The sequence below is a fragment of the Electrophorus electricus genome, chromosome 3, assembly GCF_041902795.1.
Source record: "Electrophorus electricus isolate QZ-2024a chromosome 3, ASM4190279v1, whole genome shotgun sequence".
Taxonomy (NCBI): Eukaryota; Metazoa; Chordata; class Actinopteri; order Gymnotiformes; family Gymnotidae; genus Electrophorus; species Electrophorus electricus.
Genome location: NC_137499.1, coordinates 20,875,768 through 20,898,347, shown reverse-complemented (window position 1 = coordinate 20,898,347; position 22,580 = coordinate 20,875,768). Strand labels below are relative to the sequence as shown.

The following is a 22,580-nucleotide window of genomic DNA, read 5'->3' as shown; positions in this document are numbered from 1 at the left end:
CAGGAAATGTTTGCTACTTGTACTCTAACCGATCATATATGGTAGATTAAGTTAATTAGGAAACGCAGGTGGCAAGTATCAACAACACTAAAAATAATATTAACAATAAAATGAACAATATTACTACTACTAGTAGTAGGTACTACTAATACTACTAACAACAACAACAACAACAATAATAATAATAACTTCCTCTTCGCTTCATTGTCATCTGCTGCATTGACCCACAGGTACCAACTCAATATCATTTCAATTCCTTAAATAACTGATATGCAAGACATCTAACAACTTTTACTGTTAAGTGCGGCTGTTAAGATTCTGTTAAGAAACCTCAAATTGTCATCTTCGTGCTGTTACAATATATGAATGTGTTTCCATTTACAGGAGGTGTTTGTGATCAGTAACACCAACATGAACAACCCAATACCGGCACATCCTCCAGAGTACAGTAAGACCGAGTCTCCCTTCCATTCATTAGTTCAATACACAACATCTGGACCTGCAGCAATTGGAACTGAGTGGAATATATATGGAATCTTATGGTTTACAAGATTGCATGTCAAATAACACTTAAAATGAAAGAAGATTTGGCAAACCTACTCTTATATGAGCTATTAGGCATCAGAAAATGACAGATCATATCAGTGTAACTCTGTCTAACTTTGAAAATGGGCAATGCTATGATACTACTGCAACTCATTAACAAATGGGAAACGGGCTTGGAACTAATTCAGATTGATTCTCTCTATAGTCTAGCCAATATACTGTAGACTCTGATATTTAAGCAAAAGCCAGCAAATGCAAATGTTTTGTGATATCTTTTCAGTTGGTCTACAAAATGTAATCTCAGTCAAATTTATGCAATGTTGGTGTGACGGTCCAAGTGCCGCAGGGCAAGGAACAGGATACAGAAGTGTCTTGACTGTTGTGTCCACATGTGTGTGTCTATCTTTCATGTGTTTCAGGCTTCACTTCTGACTCTCCAGTGAGCTGAGGACCATATAAAAGGAAGAGCAATGGAAAACACAAACTATTGTCCAATCGCGATCCTCTCCCCAATTTCCTTGGATCCAGGAAGTGGCAGTGCAGGAAGTGCCCACGCACCTCCCGCTAGAAAGTCCGTCCTTCGCTGAGGGAGCTAGCGTCCTGTGGTGGTGGGTCATTCTGTAACGTTGTCGCAGGCCCGAGTGCCGGCGGGCGTGGAGCAGGACGCACAGACTCCCTCAAAGTGAAACATTTATTAACATAAAACATATAGAACAATGCCACTCACACACAGTACTAACGACAGACATGACTTATACATTTAACTAAACACAGACTACACTCACATCTAACAAATGACTATATACGCACTAACATACATCAGTGAACAAACAATAACCAACGGTGAGGCATGCACTGACGAGGGTTTAAATAGACAAACACATTAACACGTAACCCCGTACAGGTGCGTGCCTTCACGGGGGTGTGGCTACAAACATGGATGAACCCCCCTGTACGCGGCAGGCCGTACCACGTGACACCTATGTTACTGCCTCCCAGCCTAGACAGGTTCGTAGCATAACTGGGGGCTTGTCCTTTCTTCTTTTTTCTTTGCCCCTTTTGTGGGATTTTTGATGGGGTTTTTTTTTTCTCTGCTGGTTGGTGGTTTTCTCTTGTGGGTGGGGTGGCTGTGACATTGTGTGTTGGGAACATTTGTGTTAGGATAGCAAGTTTTTATTTGTCTGGTTTTTATGGCCTCCCAGCCTGGACAGGGTTGTAAAATGACATAGACAGACATTTATTTACACGAGACATGGAGAAACAATATGTTATGGAACTCACATAGAACAAACAATGCAGTGTGTTGATAAACAAGTACAGAAACATAAGCACGAGCAGTAACAAAATCAACAGGACTGGTGAACAATGAACAGGAGCATACACGTGAACAATGACCAACAAGGTACTACAAACACAAGCGTTTAAATACAAGTGAAATGATTAACAAGGTGCAGGTTTATGATGGGGGTATGGCAGTCACAGAGAACCAACAACAAACACGATTCCCATAGCATTGGCGGGCTGTACGACATGGTGTGTGGGAAGTGGGGCAAACCATTATAGATGGTTTAAAGAGAATTGAAGCATCCCCTTGTGTAAATGAGCAAATCACATTAAAATGAAATTTAAAATCACATTAATAGCTCACAAATTATTCCATAATGGTTCATACATACCCAAGGTATGGATGCTAGCTTCAGTACATCACTTATATCAGAAATCATGAAGCCAGCAAGTCACGTGCACTCTTCAAAGATATATGCACTGAATTAATGCAAACTTTTTTCTTTTTCTTTTTTTTTATACATTCCTAGTCTAGATTCTGGTGCCATGTATATGTTTGTTATTGATATAAGTTGCTGAGATGTTTTGTGGACATGAAGGCTGTATAGGTGGTACTTGTTGTATGTATGCATAATTTCAGTGGTATTATATAATGTTTTTAGCTTTAACAGCTGTACCATCAGGGGTTGGGCAAGATTATGGGGTTGTATGCTGCAATTTAGAGTAATTCTGACTCTTTAGGACCAAGAGGAAAACTAACAAAACAGCCTAAGTTGTTCCATGCTTGTCAAAGAGGAAAGAAAGTGAAAACCATTTTAGACACTGATGGTGATGTAACCAATCCAGGGAACCTCAGCAAAGTGAGTACATTCCACAAGATGGAATTTCTCGATGGAATTTCACATGCACGTCATAAAAGGTTTGTTTGGAGTAGGAATGCTAGGGTGTGATGTGTCAGGATAATTTTCAGATAATACCATCATAACGCAGAGGCTCTCATGCACTGTGGAGTTTTTTTCGTCTTTGTGTCTCAAAAGCCCAGCTCCCCGGTATTGCAATCACAGTGAAGATTTGGGTAATTTTCGGGGGGTTTGTAGGTGGGTCAGGATTTTATTATACATTTTTAATGTCATCCATTTTATTGGGCTGTTTTGTTGCAATTTTCAGGACTTGTTTTAATGTTAAATACAGCACTTAAAAGAAACGTATCCATTACATAGCCTTGTATTACTCTGAAACATGAGTTATCTGCTTTTGCCAAAAAACTAACTTTAAACTTTCATGGAAATTTGTGTTTTAAGTTATGTTACCTGTATTTGGTATAATTATTTGCTTAATGATAACAGCCCAACTACAGTTTCATTGAAATTACTAATATATTATTAAATGCACAAATAAAATTTTTTTTATGAAACTTCATTAACATTGAGATATCTGCTTTTGCAAATAAACTCTTCATTTGTAGGTTCAGTAGGCAGGCTGTGATTGCATTCTTGTTACTGTTTCAGAGCAAAGGCTTGAACTGGGTTAAAACAAGTTGGAACAGGACAGAAGAACACGGACAGAGGGAGAAGAAAGAATTATCTCTGGATCATGTCGTTTCTCAGTTTACATAGACATTGCCCTCCAGAGGACAGTTCAGCAGGATTTGAAAAAACGCAGGCAGTAATAGACGAGCTGAGACATAGATTCGAGAGTCTGAAAGGCAATTGTGAGTATAATTCCACAACACAAATGTTCAGTGGGTTACCTGTTGAACCAATATAGTTGGCGATGAGCCAGTGGTTTTAGTGTTTTAATTAAAAGTGTTATAGGATGGAAAAAAACAAGATGGATGGGACCTGTATGACCAATAATTCATCAAAAAAGCATATTTTTATATTGTGGTTAAAATTATGGTTTTTATTTGTTTTTAATAATAGCACATATACACAGTAACACAGGTTTATGGCACCAAGACAAACTGACTAAATATATTTCTAATTTAACAGTTGAGTTTTTTTGAGATAGCTGTATAGCCATATAAATTATAACTTCATGCTTGTTATGAATGATTTTATCTTTTATGCTTTAACTGTGTTATGTTTCAATTATATTAAATACAACCATATTAAAAACACTTTTTAAGGGCCAGTACACAGCACATGCATCGCAGGACTGGTGAATGTATATACCTGTAGCGCCATGTATCAAAGTCTGATCCAAATTTTAATGCAAGAGAAGTCGTCTCTTAATCCTACCAAGAAGTTACTTTTGACTCTGGACTACAGCTTTCTACCTGCACTGTAGAATTAGTTTTTCTACAGACCTCACTGTACATATATGAACATAAGTGTCTGATGTAATCATTGCTTATACTGATAACGGTCACGACCCAATTAGCAAAATACGTCAGAACATGGACATATTTAAAACACTTAAGGTGGTCTCTAGGATACAAGGAAGAACGGAACGCAGAACGGCAATTTAAGGCTTTGCATCACAATAAATATGCGAACATTACCGCAACATTTTTTGAGCTTCTCCTTAAAACGTCGACACTGCCCTCTAAGCTCATCCTACACACAAGCACTAGCTAATTAACAGAGCAAAACATGCCAGCTGTAAAGTGACAGCACAAACCGCCATCTTACGTTTGCTGTACTTGCGTCACCAAACTCCAAATGTTTCTCTCACAGCTAGTGATAATTAAAGCTCTCGTTAGAGCATCGATATCCAACTTGTCCAAAATGTGATTATGTACATACATGAGTGCTTTCCTGTATTAAATAATCAAGAAAAACTTTAGAGAAATTGAAGCTGCCTGGCTGGTGCGGTTATAGCCATCCGTGAACCCTTTGACCTTGTTACATAGCTTCTACTTTACCACTGTTGTGAAGTGCTGGGGTTATTGTAATAATGCCACTCAAAGTACTTGGAGTAGGAGATAAACTTACAGGAGCATATTATGTTTTATGTGTTGTGTATTGAAGTACTGTAATATTTATTATTTATGTAATTTTGAATACAAGCTTTTCCAGCAAATGCGTTTGAATCCTTAGGTTAAAACTCAGTGTAAGAAGCAAATGCAAAAAACATTTAACATGATATATTTACTACCATGATAGTAACATTATTATTGTCATATTACACTAGACACACACACGGATGTGTGTGTGTGTGTGTGTGTGTGTTTTGTTAAAGCACAAAACTTTCAGAATGTTGTCTAAAGCACACAAGGCTCATCTGAGACTCGTAAGGCAGTGTGGTTAAAGAGGTTACAATACATTCCTAACCTTCCTCTATAAGCATTATCCAAGAGCTGCCATCTTGACTGTAACAGTTTACAAAAATCAGTGCACTACCACCACATGAAATTATTAAGCAGAGTGCAATGAAAAATCTGGAGAATAATGAACAGTTGGTCAAACGAAGAGAGCGTCATACAAAGTGTTAGGATACTTGTGAAAATGTTATATATATATATATATGTGTGTGTGTGTGTGTGTGTGTGTGTGTGTGTGTGTGTGTGTGTGTGTGTGCTGCTGCTGCTGTGGGGGTTTTCATCGGATAATCTATACCGCATATTTGCAGTTAACCTTAGTTAACTGGTTGGCCTTTCATCTCACTATAAGGTGGAGGATTTTCCACAGATGGACAGTTCATTAGGGTGCTGCTGATGGCTTGCGGTCCCTGTAAAACAAAGAGTATTTTAAGCATTTTTCTCCACATTGAGATTAAATACATGTAGTCTAGGTAAAGGAAAGCATAGAAAGTGCAGCTCATGAGGCAATAACGACCTCTGTGGGAAATGAAGGCACTAGTAAACCTGAGTACACTAGTCTGGTAGATCTTCATGTGAGTAACTAAGATTACTACAACAGTTCACGGTTCGTCCCTCCCAGCTTCCATGTTCCATGTTTTCCCTGTCTTGTATATTTTACTTCCATGCCATAGTTTCGCTTTCTCCGTCCCTCGTTTGATTGCTCACACCCATCCCTCGTTTCTACCTTGTTAAGTGCATGTATTAAAACCCTATCTAACACCCTGCATTAGGCTGTTCATAATCTTTGTGTGGAATATATTGAATGTTTAAATGTGGTTGTACTGAATGTATATCTGCCTGAATGTTTGTAAGTCTTGTCCATTTTCCCAGCCTGTGTGTTTATTCCAGCCTTCGTTTACTCATGCTTCTGTGTGTTTCGTTCTAGTCACTGTTTGTGTTTAGTTGTTTGTGTACTTGTGTTTTTGGTTCATCATGTATCCTCGTACTCTCCGTATTGGCTCTATGACCCTGGACTACCCTAACGACTACAACTCTGGATTTGCCCTTAATAAATCTCGCTGTTCTCCGCACATGCGTCCACCTCCTTACCGCTTATTGTTACACAACAAAGCTACATTTCACACCATAAATATAAAAATACCTTCTTCTTTATTTATGAACCATAGCTTCCCTTACTGTGATATAAATTACACAATTATTTGTCACACTTGTTGAAATGAACCACATTGAAAACTTTTATTCTGTCAGAATTAAATGGTAACAGATATACTGATATTAAATTATATCACCATAGCTTCCCTTAGGGTGTCATAAAACACAATTATCGAACACTTGTTACACTTTTTGCAATGAAATATGTTTCTAATGTAATACATTGAAACCTTTTATCAGTTATAAGGCCATGTGATTCTTGCAGAATTAACTAGTAACTGATATACTGATATTAAATTGTACAGACGAGCTATATGGATTAATTTTATACTCTAAATTAAAGATTAGGTTCTACTGGGCAAAGAACTTGGGGTTTTAAAATGGCTTGCCAACCTGGGAACTTTGAAACAATAATAATATTTTTAATAATTAGTATCACCTTTAAAAATCTAAAAGCCACCTAACCATCTGCCATAAGATAATGCTAACCATTTAGGTGTGTAATTTCCCATAAAATGTTAAATCACTACAAGGGCATTAGAAGGACATTTCTTGCAAAATCTTTACAATACATATAGTAGCTTTATTAAGTGCTTAGTAGCTGGAAATTTAAAGCTACTTACCAATGACTTAGCATTTATGTGACTGAGAATCTTCATATTTATCAAAGTCTGTCTCTGTCACCTATTTGTGTCATCCTTCACACCCTCTTCAACAACTCTCCAAGTCCTCCATGAGTTACATCAGTTAGATGAATTAGGGTAAGGAACAACTCTGGAGTACAGGATTTCCCCAGAAGTGAAACAAACCCTTCTAAAGTTGTGGTTCCAAATCCATGTCTCACAGGGCCCTAAAATCTTATTCATCTCGCAAATGAAATATCAAGCCCTTCATGATCTGGATCAGGTATTTTAAAGTGCTAAACTGTTCAGAGCATGCAATTGTCACCTACTGCTGTTCTGAAGAACTATAATATAAGTTTACACCAAAAGACACAAGCACACCACATCTAAATGTGCTCAAAAGCAAATGTTTCCCAAGGACGTAGTGCCTCACAGCAAAGACCTACAGGCTTCTCTTACCTGTTGGCCACTGGAAGTAGAGAAGGGACTGACCACTGGATGACATTCCTGTGGGTTTGGAACCACAATGTTCCCCTGAGGGAACATTTTTTTATGTCACTAGAGCCAAGGCGGATGCATAAAAATGCAAAATGCAGGCAATGTTTACAGGCATGATGTAATAGCCACTATAAAATTTTATCTATGTAATACCCACAGAGGGTTCAGTGGTGCAGGTGGCTTTGCAGGCAAAGGTTGAGACAATGATAGAGATGACAAACTGAAGCACAGAAAACACCAGCAACACTCCGCTCATTCCCTTGGCCCACTGCTGAAACAAAGGTCCATTACCAATATACAAAATCCAAAAAGGTCCATTACACAGTCATTACAGCTTGTTTGACTCCATAGTGTTCTCTGTTATAGCGAGTCAGAGTAGAAAGGAATTGCTGACTTTTAGTTTGAAGAAAATCTAGTAAAAATCACTGATACACTGATATAACAAAACATATAACAAAAACTTTTTGTGAGATGTCCAACTTTAACATACATCATAAAAGTTGTAAATGTATGGACCAAAGGCCATATGCAAGGAAAACAGGGTGACTGCTATTCCAGCAGATACAGCACTAATAACATTAAGCACCAGCGAGCTGATCACCTAAAACCACAAAGGCAAAAACCTGGTTGTGTAAAGTATGCTGTTGCAAAGTGGCCAACAGTCAACTGAAATACAAAATATTAAAGTGCATTAAAATGTGGGGGATATTTTTACACAATATTTTGTTCATAATGTTTAACAAAATGGTCAGACCCCATCCACTTGTTTTGGTCTTGTGCTAACTAGCTAGTGCTATTAACATGGTATATTGATAAACTGGCAATGTGGCTTTCAAATCTTCTGAGACAATCCCATCAATTCCACTTCATGGAAAATAAAGTATTGCTTGATTTATCATAGTTTTTTGTGGAACTGTAAGATTGGATAGGAAACATACTTTAAAATGATAATTTATTTTACAATGATTCAAATGTTAATAGAATAGAAGGCATAGAAAATGGAATAATTTCACTGGAGGTACAAAAATAGTCTGGTGTGGCTGAGAAGTTCTAAAACACTGATTTTAAGACAGCTTTCTGCAGAGTGAAAAACCACTCAAAAACATGTATTTATGTGTACATACCACACAGCGATGGGGTTTGTTGCTTGCTGCAACAGTGAGTGAGCCAGAGACAATGTACTGTAAGAGAAAAAAGGTTTAAGTATAAAAGCAGTTGGAAAGTTCTTATTTAGTAATATGTATTCATGCTTAGTCAAAGATATGGAAAAAGCTTACAAAGAGCCCCAAAAAGTGATACCAGTGTAGAGAATGAAGGTAAAATGGTGGACTATCACAATACCAAACAAGATAGTCATTAGTCCAATCATTATTTGGATGGTCTGTGCAGATAAACATTTTGACATAAGTTACATGTTCAATAACAACCAAAAAAATATTGTAGAATATATACTGCAGATAGTGTTTTGAACACAGCGTTTGTATTGAGTTCAAATAAGTTATCATACAAAGCTACAAACTAAAGTATTGTAGGATTTACAAAATTAATTTTTGAATGTTTCTGTAAGAGCCATTCCATGTGAACTCACCTGAATAAAGGTTTGAGCACAAATGTTGGCATAACTACTGTACGTACTTTTTGAGTATATAGCTGTGAATTTTGTGTGTTTGTGTGTCTCATCATATGAACAGATTTTTCATATAAAACACATGCTACAAATATGATATGCTAAAAAGAGAATGTCAATAAATTGTTGCTTAATATGCAAAACATTCTCACCTTGACTACTTTGTATTACTTTCAGTAACTGCTGTTTATGTTGTTTACTGTGTATGACGCAAGTCTTCACACATGTAGGACGTGATACTTGTCTGAAAATTTGCTAGAATATTTATTTTTTACTTCATTTCAAATAGCATTATAAAGTCAGATTTTTTATTTTAAAGAAATAGTTTATATTTATATATATCCCAAGGCCGGTAAAAATCCCTTACACACAGCTACTTAGACTTAAATGCATTTCCAGTGAGAATGAAGACTTCCACCAGAAAAGTATGGAAACGTGAATATCTTCAAAATGTGGGTTTCCTGAGGAAGTCGTAGATGATGCTTTTGCTTGTGCTTTAAGTAACATGTTCAGTAACAACAACCAAAAAAAATTTTTTTAATATGGTAGCTAAGATGCAGCTGTTGTATTGATGTTGAACATGTTTTACAAATCTACAAACTGAACAACAAATGTCACACAAATGTCAGCATAACTACTATGTATTGAGCATATAGTGATATTTTTTTGAGCATAGAATTTGGTTGTGTGTCTCGTCTTTTATATCAAATAAAACACAGGATATGCTACAAAAGAAATGTCAATAAATTATTGTTTAATACGCAAAACGTTCTTATTTTGAATACTTTGTATTACTTTGAGTAATTGCTACGTTTATTTTACTTATGTTTACTGTTTATGGTATTATTGCATTTCAAATAGCATTAGACAATCATTTTTTAAAATTTTAAACATATACTATGTCTGATCTATATAGATTTATTATATTTTTGCCTGTCCCAAGTCCTGGTTCACCCACTCAGACTGGCTATTTGACTGGGGGGTGGAATCCAGAGGACAGGCTGACCGTGGCCCCCAGGGAGTTGCAGAATGCTTTCCATGCTTGCAGGCCTTACACGAGGTTCTTTGTTATAGGCTCAGACCCCACACATGGACACGATCTCTGCATGTCCTGCCCCATCATGGGTCACCAGAAGTGTCACCCAATGAATTCATGGGTGCACATGGCCCCGAAATAAATCCCACCAAGCTTACCTCCAGTTCAGCCACTTGGCCCCCTGGATATATGCCAAGTTCTTGTGGTCTGTTCAGATCAACAATGGATGCTTGGACCCCTCCAGACAGTGTCTCCCATCTTTGGGTGTGAGATTAATGGCCAGAAGCTCCCAGTCTCCCAAATCATAGTTCCTCTCAGTAGGAGAGAGCAGATGAGTATGGTAGGCGCATGGGTGGAGGCTGTGATCGGCTCCCGATTGCTGAGAGAGCACTGCCTCATGCCAATCTCAGAGGCATCAACCTCCAGGATTAACAGGAGCTCAGGGTCAGGAAAATGGAGGAATGGCACAGTTGCTGGTGCAGAGTTTGGCATTGAGGGGCTAAAACACCTTCTGTCCTTGCTCCATCCATTGGAAGTGCCCTGGCTGTTTGTGAGTTAAGGTAGTGATGGGGGCAGTAATAGAGCCAATGCCCTGAACAAACTACCTATAGAAATTTGCAAAGCCCAGGAAGCAATTGTAGAGGCAGACTGAGATTGGGAGATGCCATTCTGCCACTGCATTCAGTTTCAGCGGGATACATAACTAGGTGACTCTTGGAGACCACAAAGCCCAGAAACTGGACAGTTGTTAAGTGGAAAGTGGACTTTCATATACAAGTCATTCTCCAAGAGTGGTTGGTGGACCTGCCTAACATGCATCACATGATCATTCAGGGTCATAATGTAGATGAGGATGTCATCAAGACAAACAAAGGCATATTGCTGGATGGCCTCCCACAAGACCTCATTAATGAGGCATTGGAAGACAGCCAGGGCAGTCATTAAACCAAAGGGCATAACCTGATATTCATACAGGCTCATGGGCATACCCGGATGAGGTGGTAGGCACTGCACATGTACAGTTTGATAAAAATGGTACACTGTGCCATGTAAGGTCTCCAGACCTGTATCAGCTGCTAATGTAGGGCACAAGCAGGAATCCCTGCAATGCAGCCCCCACTGCCTTGGAGAGCAAATCAGTGTGCGGTTTGTGGCATTGAAGCCAAGAGAACCCCAGGATGATCTAGCGGGTTGGAATCAGAGTCAGGAAAAAGGACAGGGTCTCCTCATGTTGGCCCAGCCACAACAGGATTAGCTGGCTGTGCCAGATCACTGACCCAGAAATCAAAGGCTTCCTGTCGACCACTGTAAATGGCAATGGCCTCAGTGGGCAGCCCCAGGGATTTGGCTAGCCTCACATCCATGAAAGTCCCCACAACCTGAGTCCACTAGGTTGCAAAACCATCACTCTTTTGACCGGGACACCCAGAACAATTCAGTGTAAAGAAACAACCCAGAGACCCTGGGAGGTGGCAGGCCTTCCCTTTTCCCGATCAGCAGGGACACTTCTTCCTGGAGTCCATTACTACTGAAGCCTTACTGCGACAGGGCAGCAAGGCTGTCAAGGCGATCGGGGGTGAGGCACCCCAACAGACTAGCAGATAATCTAGGAGGGAGGGACCGCCTAGATGGCTCCAAGTGCAGATGAGAGGGTGCATGGAAAGAGGAGTGGAGAAGAGTGGCATAAGCCAATCAAAAGATGTAAACAGTACATGAAGGGCATAGAACTGAAAGAGTGGGGGTACTAGCGCACCCAGCTCTGCCTGCTACATTCCTGGGAAGCTAAAACAAAGTCCAGGAGAGGGGAAGGGGAATGCTTGGTGCTGACTGGGATGAGGCACACATGACTAGCCCATGATTGAACCAGGGTCCGCACTAGTCAAAAACCTCCACCTCACACACCTCCCTACCCAAGGAACACTTCCCAAGGAAATACCAATAACTGGCAAGATTACCACATGTATGTCACACCAAAGCTTTGCAAAGGGAGATCAGTCTAACAAACCCTGATTTTGGTGGCTGCTAACTGGCATTGCGAGCCACCTGTTACGGTTTATTTTTACATTGTTATCTACACACACATTTTCATATTTCTTGGAGGGGGGACCCCCCCCCCCCCCAAAGTTATGTGTTCATGATACTACAATAAATATTTTGAGACTGATCAAACATTTTGGTTTTAAGAAAAAAACTTGTTTCTGCTGCTGCTGCTGTTGCTGTTGCCCAAGAGACCCACTGACTTAAGTATGCAAGATCTGTCATGGTTTGCCATATATATATATATATATATGGTCTTTGCAAGTACCTAACCCCAATCATTTTAAAAATAATAATTTTGGCTACCTCTTACAGCTAAAAGAAATCACATCAAACTGTTAAAATGCAACATCACAAGAATGCTGTGTGTGGGAATTATTGAGAAGGAGGATTTCACTCACTTCCAAACACACCAAAAAAAACAACCTATGCCTATGGTTTATATTATACTTTCTTACATTGACCCTTTTGGCTCTTTGACAGTTTTGTTAAGATTTGCACTGGAATTCGTGTTTGTAGAGTTTCTGGGCCAAGTACTGCAGGGCACAGGGCAGGACGTACAGACTTCCTTAACAGTGCAGAACATTTATTAACATTAAAGACAAAGGTGGCATTCACATACAACATTTACAATGAACATGACTATACAATTAACATTAAATTGAGAACACATACACTTTAACACGGGACTATACAAACTAACGTTACAGCTACAAAGATCTAATTGAACACAAACGTTGTGACAATGACCAACACCAGTGCACACACCTGACAGGGGTTTAAACAGATAAACACCAGTAAACCCTGAGCAGGTGTGTTAAATCTCAGAGGGTGTGGTTACAAAACACATGTGAATCCCCCGCACGTGGCGACCCGAACCACGTGACTCGTGGGGGGAGGAGCGTACCGTGACAGTGTTGAAAGCTCAGTAGAATCCAAGCCAGATGAACAGGATAACTAATCTGTCATGAACGTAGGCTATCAAGAATTAATCAATGAAAGCATTTTGTAGTGCACTTCCAAAGCAAACTCTAGAAAATCAGCTGTTTAATAATTCAAGTTACTGAAGGCATTATTAATGCTTTACTTACTCCTAATGCCTTTGGTTCTCCTTTCAGAAATTTCAGAAATGGACCTAGACCAGCCATGCTTTCTGTTCCAGTTGGTGCCGTTGGTTGGGAAATGACATGAGTCACAATGGTGTAGCCATTCCCCATGTTCTGCATTGGTACAGCGGTGCTGGACATTTTGAATTCAGGTTATGTTGTTCACCTATGAAAAACCACACACCCACTATATTGTTAAAAGGATACAATCAAAGGTTTCGTTTTCTCCGCCCCTCGCTTGAACACAATGATTCCTGCAAGCAAACACTTCAACCTCTCTGTGAAATATTTCCTGTTATTCTGCCTCAAGCAGAGTAACAACTTCCTGTACAGGTCTTTCAAGGGATGTAATTTTAGTTGTGGATTTTCCTTTTTATTGTATGTGGTGTCACTAACTAGCCATCTTACTTTTCTGACCCTACCATCTGAACCTGGGTAGACGTCTGTGATTCTGGCTAGCTTCCATTCATTGCATTGTTGATTGAAGTCTTTCTTTGTAGTTTTCTTGACATTGATTTTGCTTGGCTTGTGCTAGTCTTTGCTCTTCTTTGGTTTGCTCCTCATGCAGCTTGCGGTACGTATCGCAAACTGTTGCAGCACTTTGAGTGGTGAGACAACCAAAACATAGCCTTTCAGCTTGAACAAATTTGATTCTGTCTGAAACTGCTTTCTCCATGAACTTCTTGCAAAGTGCAAAGTATGTTCAGTATTCTTAGAAAAAATGCATGTTATAACAGTCTTCTCCAATTTTGCTCCAATGCTTTGATGTCTTTGGCATTTTGCTTTTCCACCATGTTTCAGTGACTGCAGCAATGTAACAGGGTAGCAGGCAATTTTTATTTCCTTTGCCAGAAATTTGACAAATTGGCTGAAGGAGGGGAACTGGGTATTCTCTTCTTCTACTTCAATAACCTTTCAGTTGCATCTCACTGTTAGCAAATCCAGTAACTTCAAAATAATTCTTTTCCTGTTTTCATTAGGCATTAAAAATGTAATACCTTGATGTGGTTCATAGCAGCCTCAAAACTACAAAGAAAATCAACAAATTCTCTGAGTGTAAAGCTGTCTTTAGCTCCAACCTTGAGCCATGCCTGAAGCTTGTCTCTGTGCACCTTTTACACTATAAATTTGTTTCCATATCTCTCCTCCAAAATTTCAAAAACAGTAAAATAGGCAGACTCTGTAAGAAATAGCCATCAAGTGCTTTTTTGGCTTGCCCGTTTACATATCTATGGAGATAATATATCTTTTTGTCTTGAATGTTCTTCTGGTCAATCAATGTTTCAAAGGAGAGTTACCATAGGTATTTTATAGAGTTCATACTGAATGCTGACAGTTCAGGAATTATCTTGACACTTAAAGCTCCTACCAGCACCTTAAGAAGCTCTGCTGTACTTTCATTTGAAAAGGTGGCCACAGCTTGCGGTGTGGGACACAGGACTTGTGGGAACAGGCACTTGGTCATCTCCTACCACATCTTTTGGGTTTGTCCTTCCATTCTTCTTCTATGGTCTTCACTTGATCATATACCAGCATTCTTGCTCATGCTGCATTGAGACCTTTCACTGCCTCCAAATGCTGAATCTTTCTCCAATTTTCTTCCAGAGTCCTTTGTAGGGCCATATGCTCTTCTTCCATCTGAGCTTTAATTTAGCTTCCCATTCCTCTCATTTTGTTTCACCTCTTCTTCTTCTTGTTCTAAACAATGCCTTATGGCTGCTGCCTCTTCTTCAGCTATCCTCCTTTTAGCTTCTGCTTCTAGGCGCTGTATTTTCATCTATTCTCTTTCTTATTCTTGCAACACTTTCAGAACAGCTTGGCTTGGAGCAGCTCCAGTGGCAGCTTCTTGCCATTTTACAGAAGATCTACTTCAGTGCTCTGAGATGGCTCTCAAGATAGAAGTGACCAAACCTGATTTACAGGTGCTTGGGTGAAAGAGAGAGCCTGCTTCTGGCCTGTCTTGCACTTCTCTTCCTGGTACCCTTCCATCTAGTGGACTTGAAGCTCTGGTTACAATGAACTTATAAATCTCTACACACAAATCCACTCTGTGACCCGTAATTCCTGGTCTGGAATTAAGACTTTAATTTCATTATAAACACACTGGACATCTGCAATTATATCACTAAGCAAATCTTCAGACATGGGCTCTGTTGAATGTGATAAGGACTAAATAATACTTAAGAACGCATGAGACATCAAACAGTAAATGGCATTGACTTATTTCCCAACACACTTTAAATTACCCTCTAACTTAGGTACCTTAAGGGGTCTATAAATGGTAAGATTCAATTAATTTACATGAACAAACAAGTCAAAACATTTACCCTATACACCAAAGATGTTATCATTCACAGTAAATGTCTTTGGCAAACTGTTACAAAGCCCGGCCAAGTTCTTCATGGTCTTATCTTGAAAATGTTGCACTTTAAAACTGTGTGCTTCCTTATGTGTGTGTATAGTGTGTGGTTTTGACTCCTCTATCAGTCCCTCAGTGTCAGCTCTGTACATCGTGAAGAGTTTTCAATGTAATTCCCTTGAAGCACAGGGGAACAAAAGTGGCTCTCATTACTGGTTTATTCGAGGCTTCTTTCTCCAAATATACTGTGAAAACTAAAAGTGTTGACAAGTACAGACATAATATAAAACATGCATTTAGCACTTACATAAAACAATAGCATCACAGCATGTGAAAAATTATTTTACTAAAGTAAAATAGACAGACAAAATACCTTGTTGGCTGCATACTATGCTGAGGGGAAATGTCTTTAATCATCAAACGAAGAAACCTTAACTGAAACATAGACAATGCTCACTGCCATCTTGCAGATGGCCGCCAAAACAACAAAAAAAACCTTCTCAATGAGGCTTGCACATACCTTTAAAATAATAGTCTTTTTTACTTATGGAATATAAAATTGTGACATAGGTGGCAGAGAGGAAGCGAGAGGCGAAGTTCCATCAACAGGTTCTTTATTATTCATTTTATCCAAAGCAGCGATGACGAGTCTAGTGGCTTTTCAGGAGCGGAGTACCGTCTCTCCAGTAGGCTCGTATGGTCTTGCCCGCTAATGTGCAGCACTGTCCCTCCGAACCTGTGGACGTATAAATGTATGCATAATTTTTAACGAGACTCGGGTGTCTCCTGTCAGAAGACAGGTGATAGCGAGTGGGGAAGGTGAGTGGTACGGTCCTGGTCTGGCGGTGGTGTGTCCCCCCCTGTAGGGGAACGGTCAACCGTGACAAAAATAATTCTAATATTGCAACAAATATTTTCCTAAATTATGTAACTTAGTTAAAATGTATAATTATAATGCAAGTTATAAATTATAACTTACATGCTACACAATGCAGTTACACTGGTGACTGTAAAGAGCCAGACCATTTCCCATAATTGCCCAAACTTCTTGCCCAAATAATTCATAGTTCAGACATTGGTTTTGGCATTATTCATTTCAAAATGTAATTGGTAACCTATTCTAATGAATAGAGAAAGGTATTACTGAAGGCTTGACCACCTCCAAATAGGAGGGGGGGGGGGGGGTATAACTCCAAATGGGACAGGCATAACTCGGAGCAGAGCGCTTTGCTATAGGTTGTTAAGAAGGTGCCTGAGAACAGTTTTTTGTTAATCTGGATTTGGTGGTTTCATTTTTGTTTTGTACAGTCAACCCATGGAGAAAGTTTAGTCTCATGTAATACCTTTTATGTTAACCATTTAAAGACCTAGTGAAGAAACTCATCCTTGAAATCAGCTGGGCTATCACCATTTGTATCTGAACAACTCTGGTGACAATGTAATTATTCAACACTGTCACTTGGAATGTGCCAGTATTGCTGTTTCGACACTGGTGCTGTGTTTTGTCCAATACTGAAGCTATCAACGCAGAAAAAGCACATTTTCAGATATCCGATGTGAAGTGCAATTTATATAAGCTATCCCAAGGTTTTTGCCTCATGTTTTTGCTGTGACAAATATATGGTTGATAGGAGCCCCTCTCTCTCTCACACATTCTCTTTACTGGAAAATGGCAGCCCCTCACATCTCCACTTCAGCACACAGTTTGCACTCAAAAAGGAGGCCAACATTTCGCCCTGATCATGGTTTTGCAGCTAAAATTATAATAGTGATGACAGAACTTGAGACATCAAAACTGGTCAAAAGAGGAGGCAAAAGGGAGATGGTTTTTGTCTCTTTTTTTTAAGAGGGGAATGACATCCCCTCACAAATCACCCCATTTATAAAAATGTTGCTTAGATTAAAAGCCTAATATTTCTCTGCATTGGAATTACAAGTAAAAGCCAAAGAGTAGCCGATAGTCCATTTTCATATGTTTGCAATAAGCCAATAACAAAGCATTTAATAGAAGGCAATGTCGATAGGCACCAATGCTGACCACTGTAGAGTTAAGTTTGAATTTGGCCCAGTGATGTGTTCTTAAAATTACTGACACCCCTTTGCCCACAACTTCCTCATTAGGGGCGGGGTGGGGAAGTCATCCGTTATAGGAACAAAATTCATAATACAAAACATTTTGGGAGACTGAACTATGGAAGTCAGCACTCACCGTTACCTCAAAATAAACAGACATTCCCTGCAGGAAGTCAGTAAATCTTATACCCATTCAAGCTGTCACTGCGGAAACATTTAATTTTGTCCTCAGCTCACCACACCCTCGCATTACTTCGGAAATCCGTGGCGTTATCCCCATTCCCATGCAGCTGTGTAGTACCATGAGTCTTCCAACCATATACAGGACACCCACAAGTAATAGTTCTGTTAGCCTACTGCTTTAAGTGAAACAGCAAAACATTTTTAGCATGTAAAACCAAAAGGTCACAGTGTACATGACCTGCATGCAAACCACCATTGATCGGCGTAGACGATTTACATTACAGTAAGAGCTAGATGAAGTAAGTCATAATATAGTTAACATTTATTTTCATTGAATTTACCATGGGGAACATGGTCACAAGAGTGTAATTATGTTGTTCTTGGACTGCAGTTTGGTTTCTACCGTTAGTCCAAATATTTACATTTCACTGTCACAATCCAGAGATAGGAAGACCGTCAGTCACATGGAGTGTTTCCTAGAAATGACACAGTTCACCCCTTACCAGAAGCAGGTGTTCTCGTCATCAAATCCCAATGTGCGTTTCATGCCTTTGCATCAGAAGAGCCGTCGCTGAGAAACGCGAGTGTCGGTCCATGAACTACAAAGTCTGTAGAGGTTTGCCTGGAAGGTTTGCTACCTGTAAACTAACCAATCAAATGTTAATCATATTAAGTTAATTGGGAAATGTCTGCAGCAAGTAGCAACAAAGATTAAATATTTACAATATTACTTCCAATACCAATAACTTTGGTCTTGAAACTTGAGGCAGTGGTTAATATCTGGGTGAGGCTCAGTATAGACTACCTCAAGAGGCTTCACAGGAATTTGAGCACTTTAGCTTGCCAAACCAAACAAGAGAAAGAAACCTGAGATTTGTTTTTTTAAATAAACACTGTTGGTTAAAGAAAGGAAAGTTGTTAGCACAGACAGTTCAGTCACAGAAAAATCTCAGTTTATCATTTCCTGATTTTATAGAGTAATTCAAAGTAGTAACAAATCTGAAGAAAAAGATTCAAGGAACCCAAAGATATTTATTGTACTTACTCATGTATTTATTTTAATGTGAATTGCAGTTATTGGGTATAATGCATTAAATGTTAAAATGAAATTTAAAAAAATTTTTTTTTTAAAAGTTAACACTAAAAACTTAAATGCTTTGGCCGACACTAAACACACACAGTCCCACCCACCCACCCACCCACCCTCCCTCCCTCCTCCAGATCGTCAATCACCAGTCCCTCCACCAATCACAACACCACTTCCAAGTTCACAATCACCCATCACCACGCTCACCTTCATTCCAGCTTCTCTATTTAAGACCACGGAACCATCTTGTCAGTGCATCACATCGACCTTCTCCTGTATGAGAACACATACTATTTAGATTATTCAGACTCTTGCTCGCCTTTGTTTCCCTTTCGTTTCTTCTCCGTTACATGTTTGTCCCCAGTTCGCGCCTGTATTAATACTTTAATGAAAACTCAATAAAGTTAATTTCACACCTCACCCCTTTTGCTCGACAATGTTACATTTCAACTTTAACGGTGGCGCGACTCTACACTTAACAAAGCTAACTAACATGCAACGGAAGACGATACAAACGTCTTACAGGGCGACAATGGCCAACGGGGAGCATACACTGACGGGTTTATGTAGACAGAATAACATTTAGCATTCATCCCTATCCAGGTGCACGCAATCCCCGGGGGGCGTGGTTACAAATGACACATGCGAATTCCCCTGCACGCGGCGGACCATACCACGTGACTCGTGGGGGCGGAGCGTTCCGTGACAAACTAACTAATTCTTAATTTGTTCTTGCTTAAATGATACATTGATTAAAATATCTTACTTTAGTCAGACTGACACATTCATTTACATTTGCATTTACATTCAGGGAATTTCACAGATATTCTTATCCAGAATGACTTACAAAAGTGCTTTAGTTGTCTACTCAGAAAAGTATGCTTAGTTAGTTCAAATAAGTGAGTCCAAAAATACACTTTAACTGAGATACTGGCAGGAAAAAAAAAAACATCACTGCTGAAACCTAGATTGAGGATACAGTACAATGCTATAACATACAAAACAATTTTAATACAATTACTAGACACAACAGTTCAAGTAGAAATATAAACTCCTTATACAAGTGCATGATTTAGTTACATTTAGTTGCATTTCAAAGAAATGAGTCTACATTTGGCATCTGAAGAGGTATGTCTTAGTAGGAGTAGTATTTTAAGTTTTCAAGTGTTTCTATAAGTTCTATTTTTGATTTTCTGGACCTGCTTTACAGATGCTACGATCATGTTCATCCCTTAGCAACTCAACTGCTGAGTGGACTGGTGACTATAGACAGCCAAACCATTTCCCATAATTTTTATAATTTCTTGCCCAAATAGTTCTGACAAAATTTGAAAGTTTAAATTGGATTCGTGGGCACATGAAACTTGAATTTATATGTTTGTTTTACATTGCTAACTTCCTAGATCTTAAAATGCATAGTAAAACCCAGGAGAAATAATGCTGTTCTGCTTTTCACCTTTTTACTGGACTATTTTGTGAAACATTGTCCTGTTGGCATAACACAGCCTGAAGCAAACTCTTTGGTTGTTTACCAGCCTGGTTGCCCACATGACAAAGCTAAAACAAAACATGGTCAAATTTGTTCATCATAAATCTGGAAGTACCCATTCTACTGACAACCATGGATTGCCACCATCTTCCCACTGGCTTTACTTCTTTCTCATTAGTCATGATTTCTCACAGAAGTTCCTGTTCCCGAAAAGATATTTTATAGGTCAGTATTATCATTGTTCTGATCCCTGTTCCTTGCAACTCATCAAATGCTCTCTCATAAATAGTAGCAGTAGTTTGGAAAATTCATCCATTTGTAAGTGCAATAAATTTGTAACTAATTTGTATTACTTGTTATAATCTTTAAAAATGTGATGAAGAAGGGCATCATACTGCCTTCCGGTCCCGTAGTTCAGAGGTTTGTGCATTTATTGCAATGGTGCTGGTCACGTTCTGTGTGACTGTCAGGACTGTCCAACACAGTGAGTATTCCCAGAAAGTGGTTGGTATCAAAGTCTTTCTTTCTGCCTGTCACCTTGTACTTCCCTCAAACTTTCTTTGTTGTTTCAGCCTTAATCGATTCCAGAGCTGTGTATAACTGTGTGTAACTTCACACCATTTTCCAATTTGCCCTCTTAAAACCTTTTAAAGTTTAAAGGGGGCATATTCTGCACATTTTCAATGTTCATAATTTAATTCGGGGGGGGGGGGGGGGGGGTCTACTAGAATAGATGCTTCAATGTTCCAAAAGCACATTATTTTTCTAATAATGTACATCTTTTCACCCTCTGAAACGTTATTAGAGTTTCTATGTTTTAAAGCTTCCTGAGCAACTGTAAACACCAATTTGTTTGAAACACATACACACACACACTAACACACACACTCATAATAATTCACATAGAATGGTTTTGGAATACATACTCTCTAAACTTTGAAATGATTAAGTTTTAGAAGAATGCTTTTTTACTCCTGCCACCATCCCCTTCTCTGGAGGACCTGTAATACTTTGTTAGTAATACTTTGCATAAATGTGTGGTAAATAAATAATTATGAAACAAACAAAAAAAGAGATAACATACACAAAACACCTGCATACATACATGATATTACACTTATTATTTTCAATCAGATCGTCATCACCAGAGTATTGAATTCACCTGTGTGTTCAAAGAATTGTTGTATAGACTGTTTCAAGCTCTCATTTGTTGCAAAGTATTGCCTCTAGACTTTCTAAGCATACTGAGCATTATTTTCTTTGACTAGCTTCCTGTGTACCATACTTTGTACCCTTACTTTGTCTTTCTTGTTGCCAATTTTACCTGACCTCCTTTTGTATTTACGTGGCTTTTGTATTGCTCTTCCGGTTTTGGACACGTACTTTGATCTCTCTATGATTTGGATTTCCCCTTACTTTGCTCTTTTGATTTTGACCCTGAGTTTTTCTGCTACTATTGATTGGAACATTAATAAAGTTCTTATTCTATATCCACGAGCGTCTGATTCTGCCTGGCCCGTCACATGGTGTGACTCAGTGCAGATTGTACACAGTTGCTGACTCCTGACTCTTGACAAATTTTAAACTACAGCAGTGGCAATGTGCAAAGTTTACAATGGCAGCATGACACTTGTACTTCCTAAGGGGGCCCTGACCAATTCCACTCACTCCTGTTGCAAGTAGCATGCATGACTCTTTAATGACAACAAGTTGGCAACAATAAAAGTCAGCAAAAAGAGGAAGAAGAGAAAAGAGGAAGAGGAGAAAAAAGCATGACAGTGATGAGAGGAGTAGATAATAGCCTAATGATCAAATATAATGCTAAATAACTAATGCTGCTAGTCTAGCCTTAACTGTGGGGGAGATACACTTGAATAACATAACTTCCACTGAAATGACATTATTTACTTTGTTTACTTTGACATTTAACATCAGTTAACCTAGCTAGCCGAGCATCCTAGTGTGTGCAGCTCTGCTGGCCATGACATGAGTCGATACGCTGGCAGCAAACTTGTTAGCAGCTAGCCTAGCAGACTGACAGAATGTAGAAATTAGTAGCTACAGTATTAGCACTTCATAACTGTGGTTCCTATATTCCTCTATATGCTGGTATAGTCATTTCTATTTCATTCAAAAATAAAGTTGCAGACTTGAGAATTAGTTGAAGCATTACTGAGGGATCCTCCAGAGAATGTCTGACAATCGCACAAAGAGC

At 39.0% G+C, this 22,580-nt stretch overlaps 1 protein-coding gene and 1 long non-coding RNA gene across 2 annotated transcripts; one reads left to right on the top strand and one right to left on the bottom strand.

Moving 5' to 3' along the window:
- The first annotated feature begins 92 nt into the window (after nucleotides 1-92).
- On the top strand, nucleotides 93-3,321 carry LOC118241138 (uncharacterized). The gene is made up of 3 exons (XR_004775862.2): nucleotides 93-230; nucleotides 385-448; nucleotides 966-3,321. It is a non-coding gene; the product is annotated as an uncharacterized LOC118241138 (long non-coding RNA).
- Nucleotides 3,322-5,060: 1,739 nt separating this feature from the next.
- On the bottom strand, nucleotides 5,061-19,389 carry LOC113584096 (membrane-spanning 4-domains subfamily A member 8-like). The gene is given in 8 exon segments (XM_081707896.1): nucleotides 5,061-5,502; nucleotides 7,330-7,672; nucleotides 7,859-7,969; nucleotides 8,493-8,549; nucleotides 8,642-8,749; nucleotides 13,160-16,269; nucleotides 18,293-18,434; nucleotides 19,084-19,389. Coding segments are annotated over 5 exon segments (594 nt in total). The 5' UTR covers nucleotides 13,316-16,269; nucleotides 18,293-18,434; nucleotides 19,084-19,389; the 3' UTR covers nucleotides 5,061-5,502; nucleotides 7,330-7,510.
- Between the last annotated feature and the right edge of the window lie 3,191 nt (nucleotides 19,390-22,580).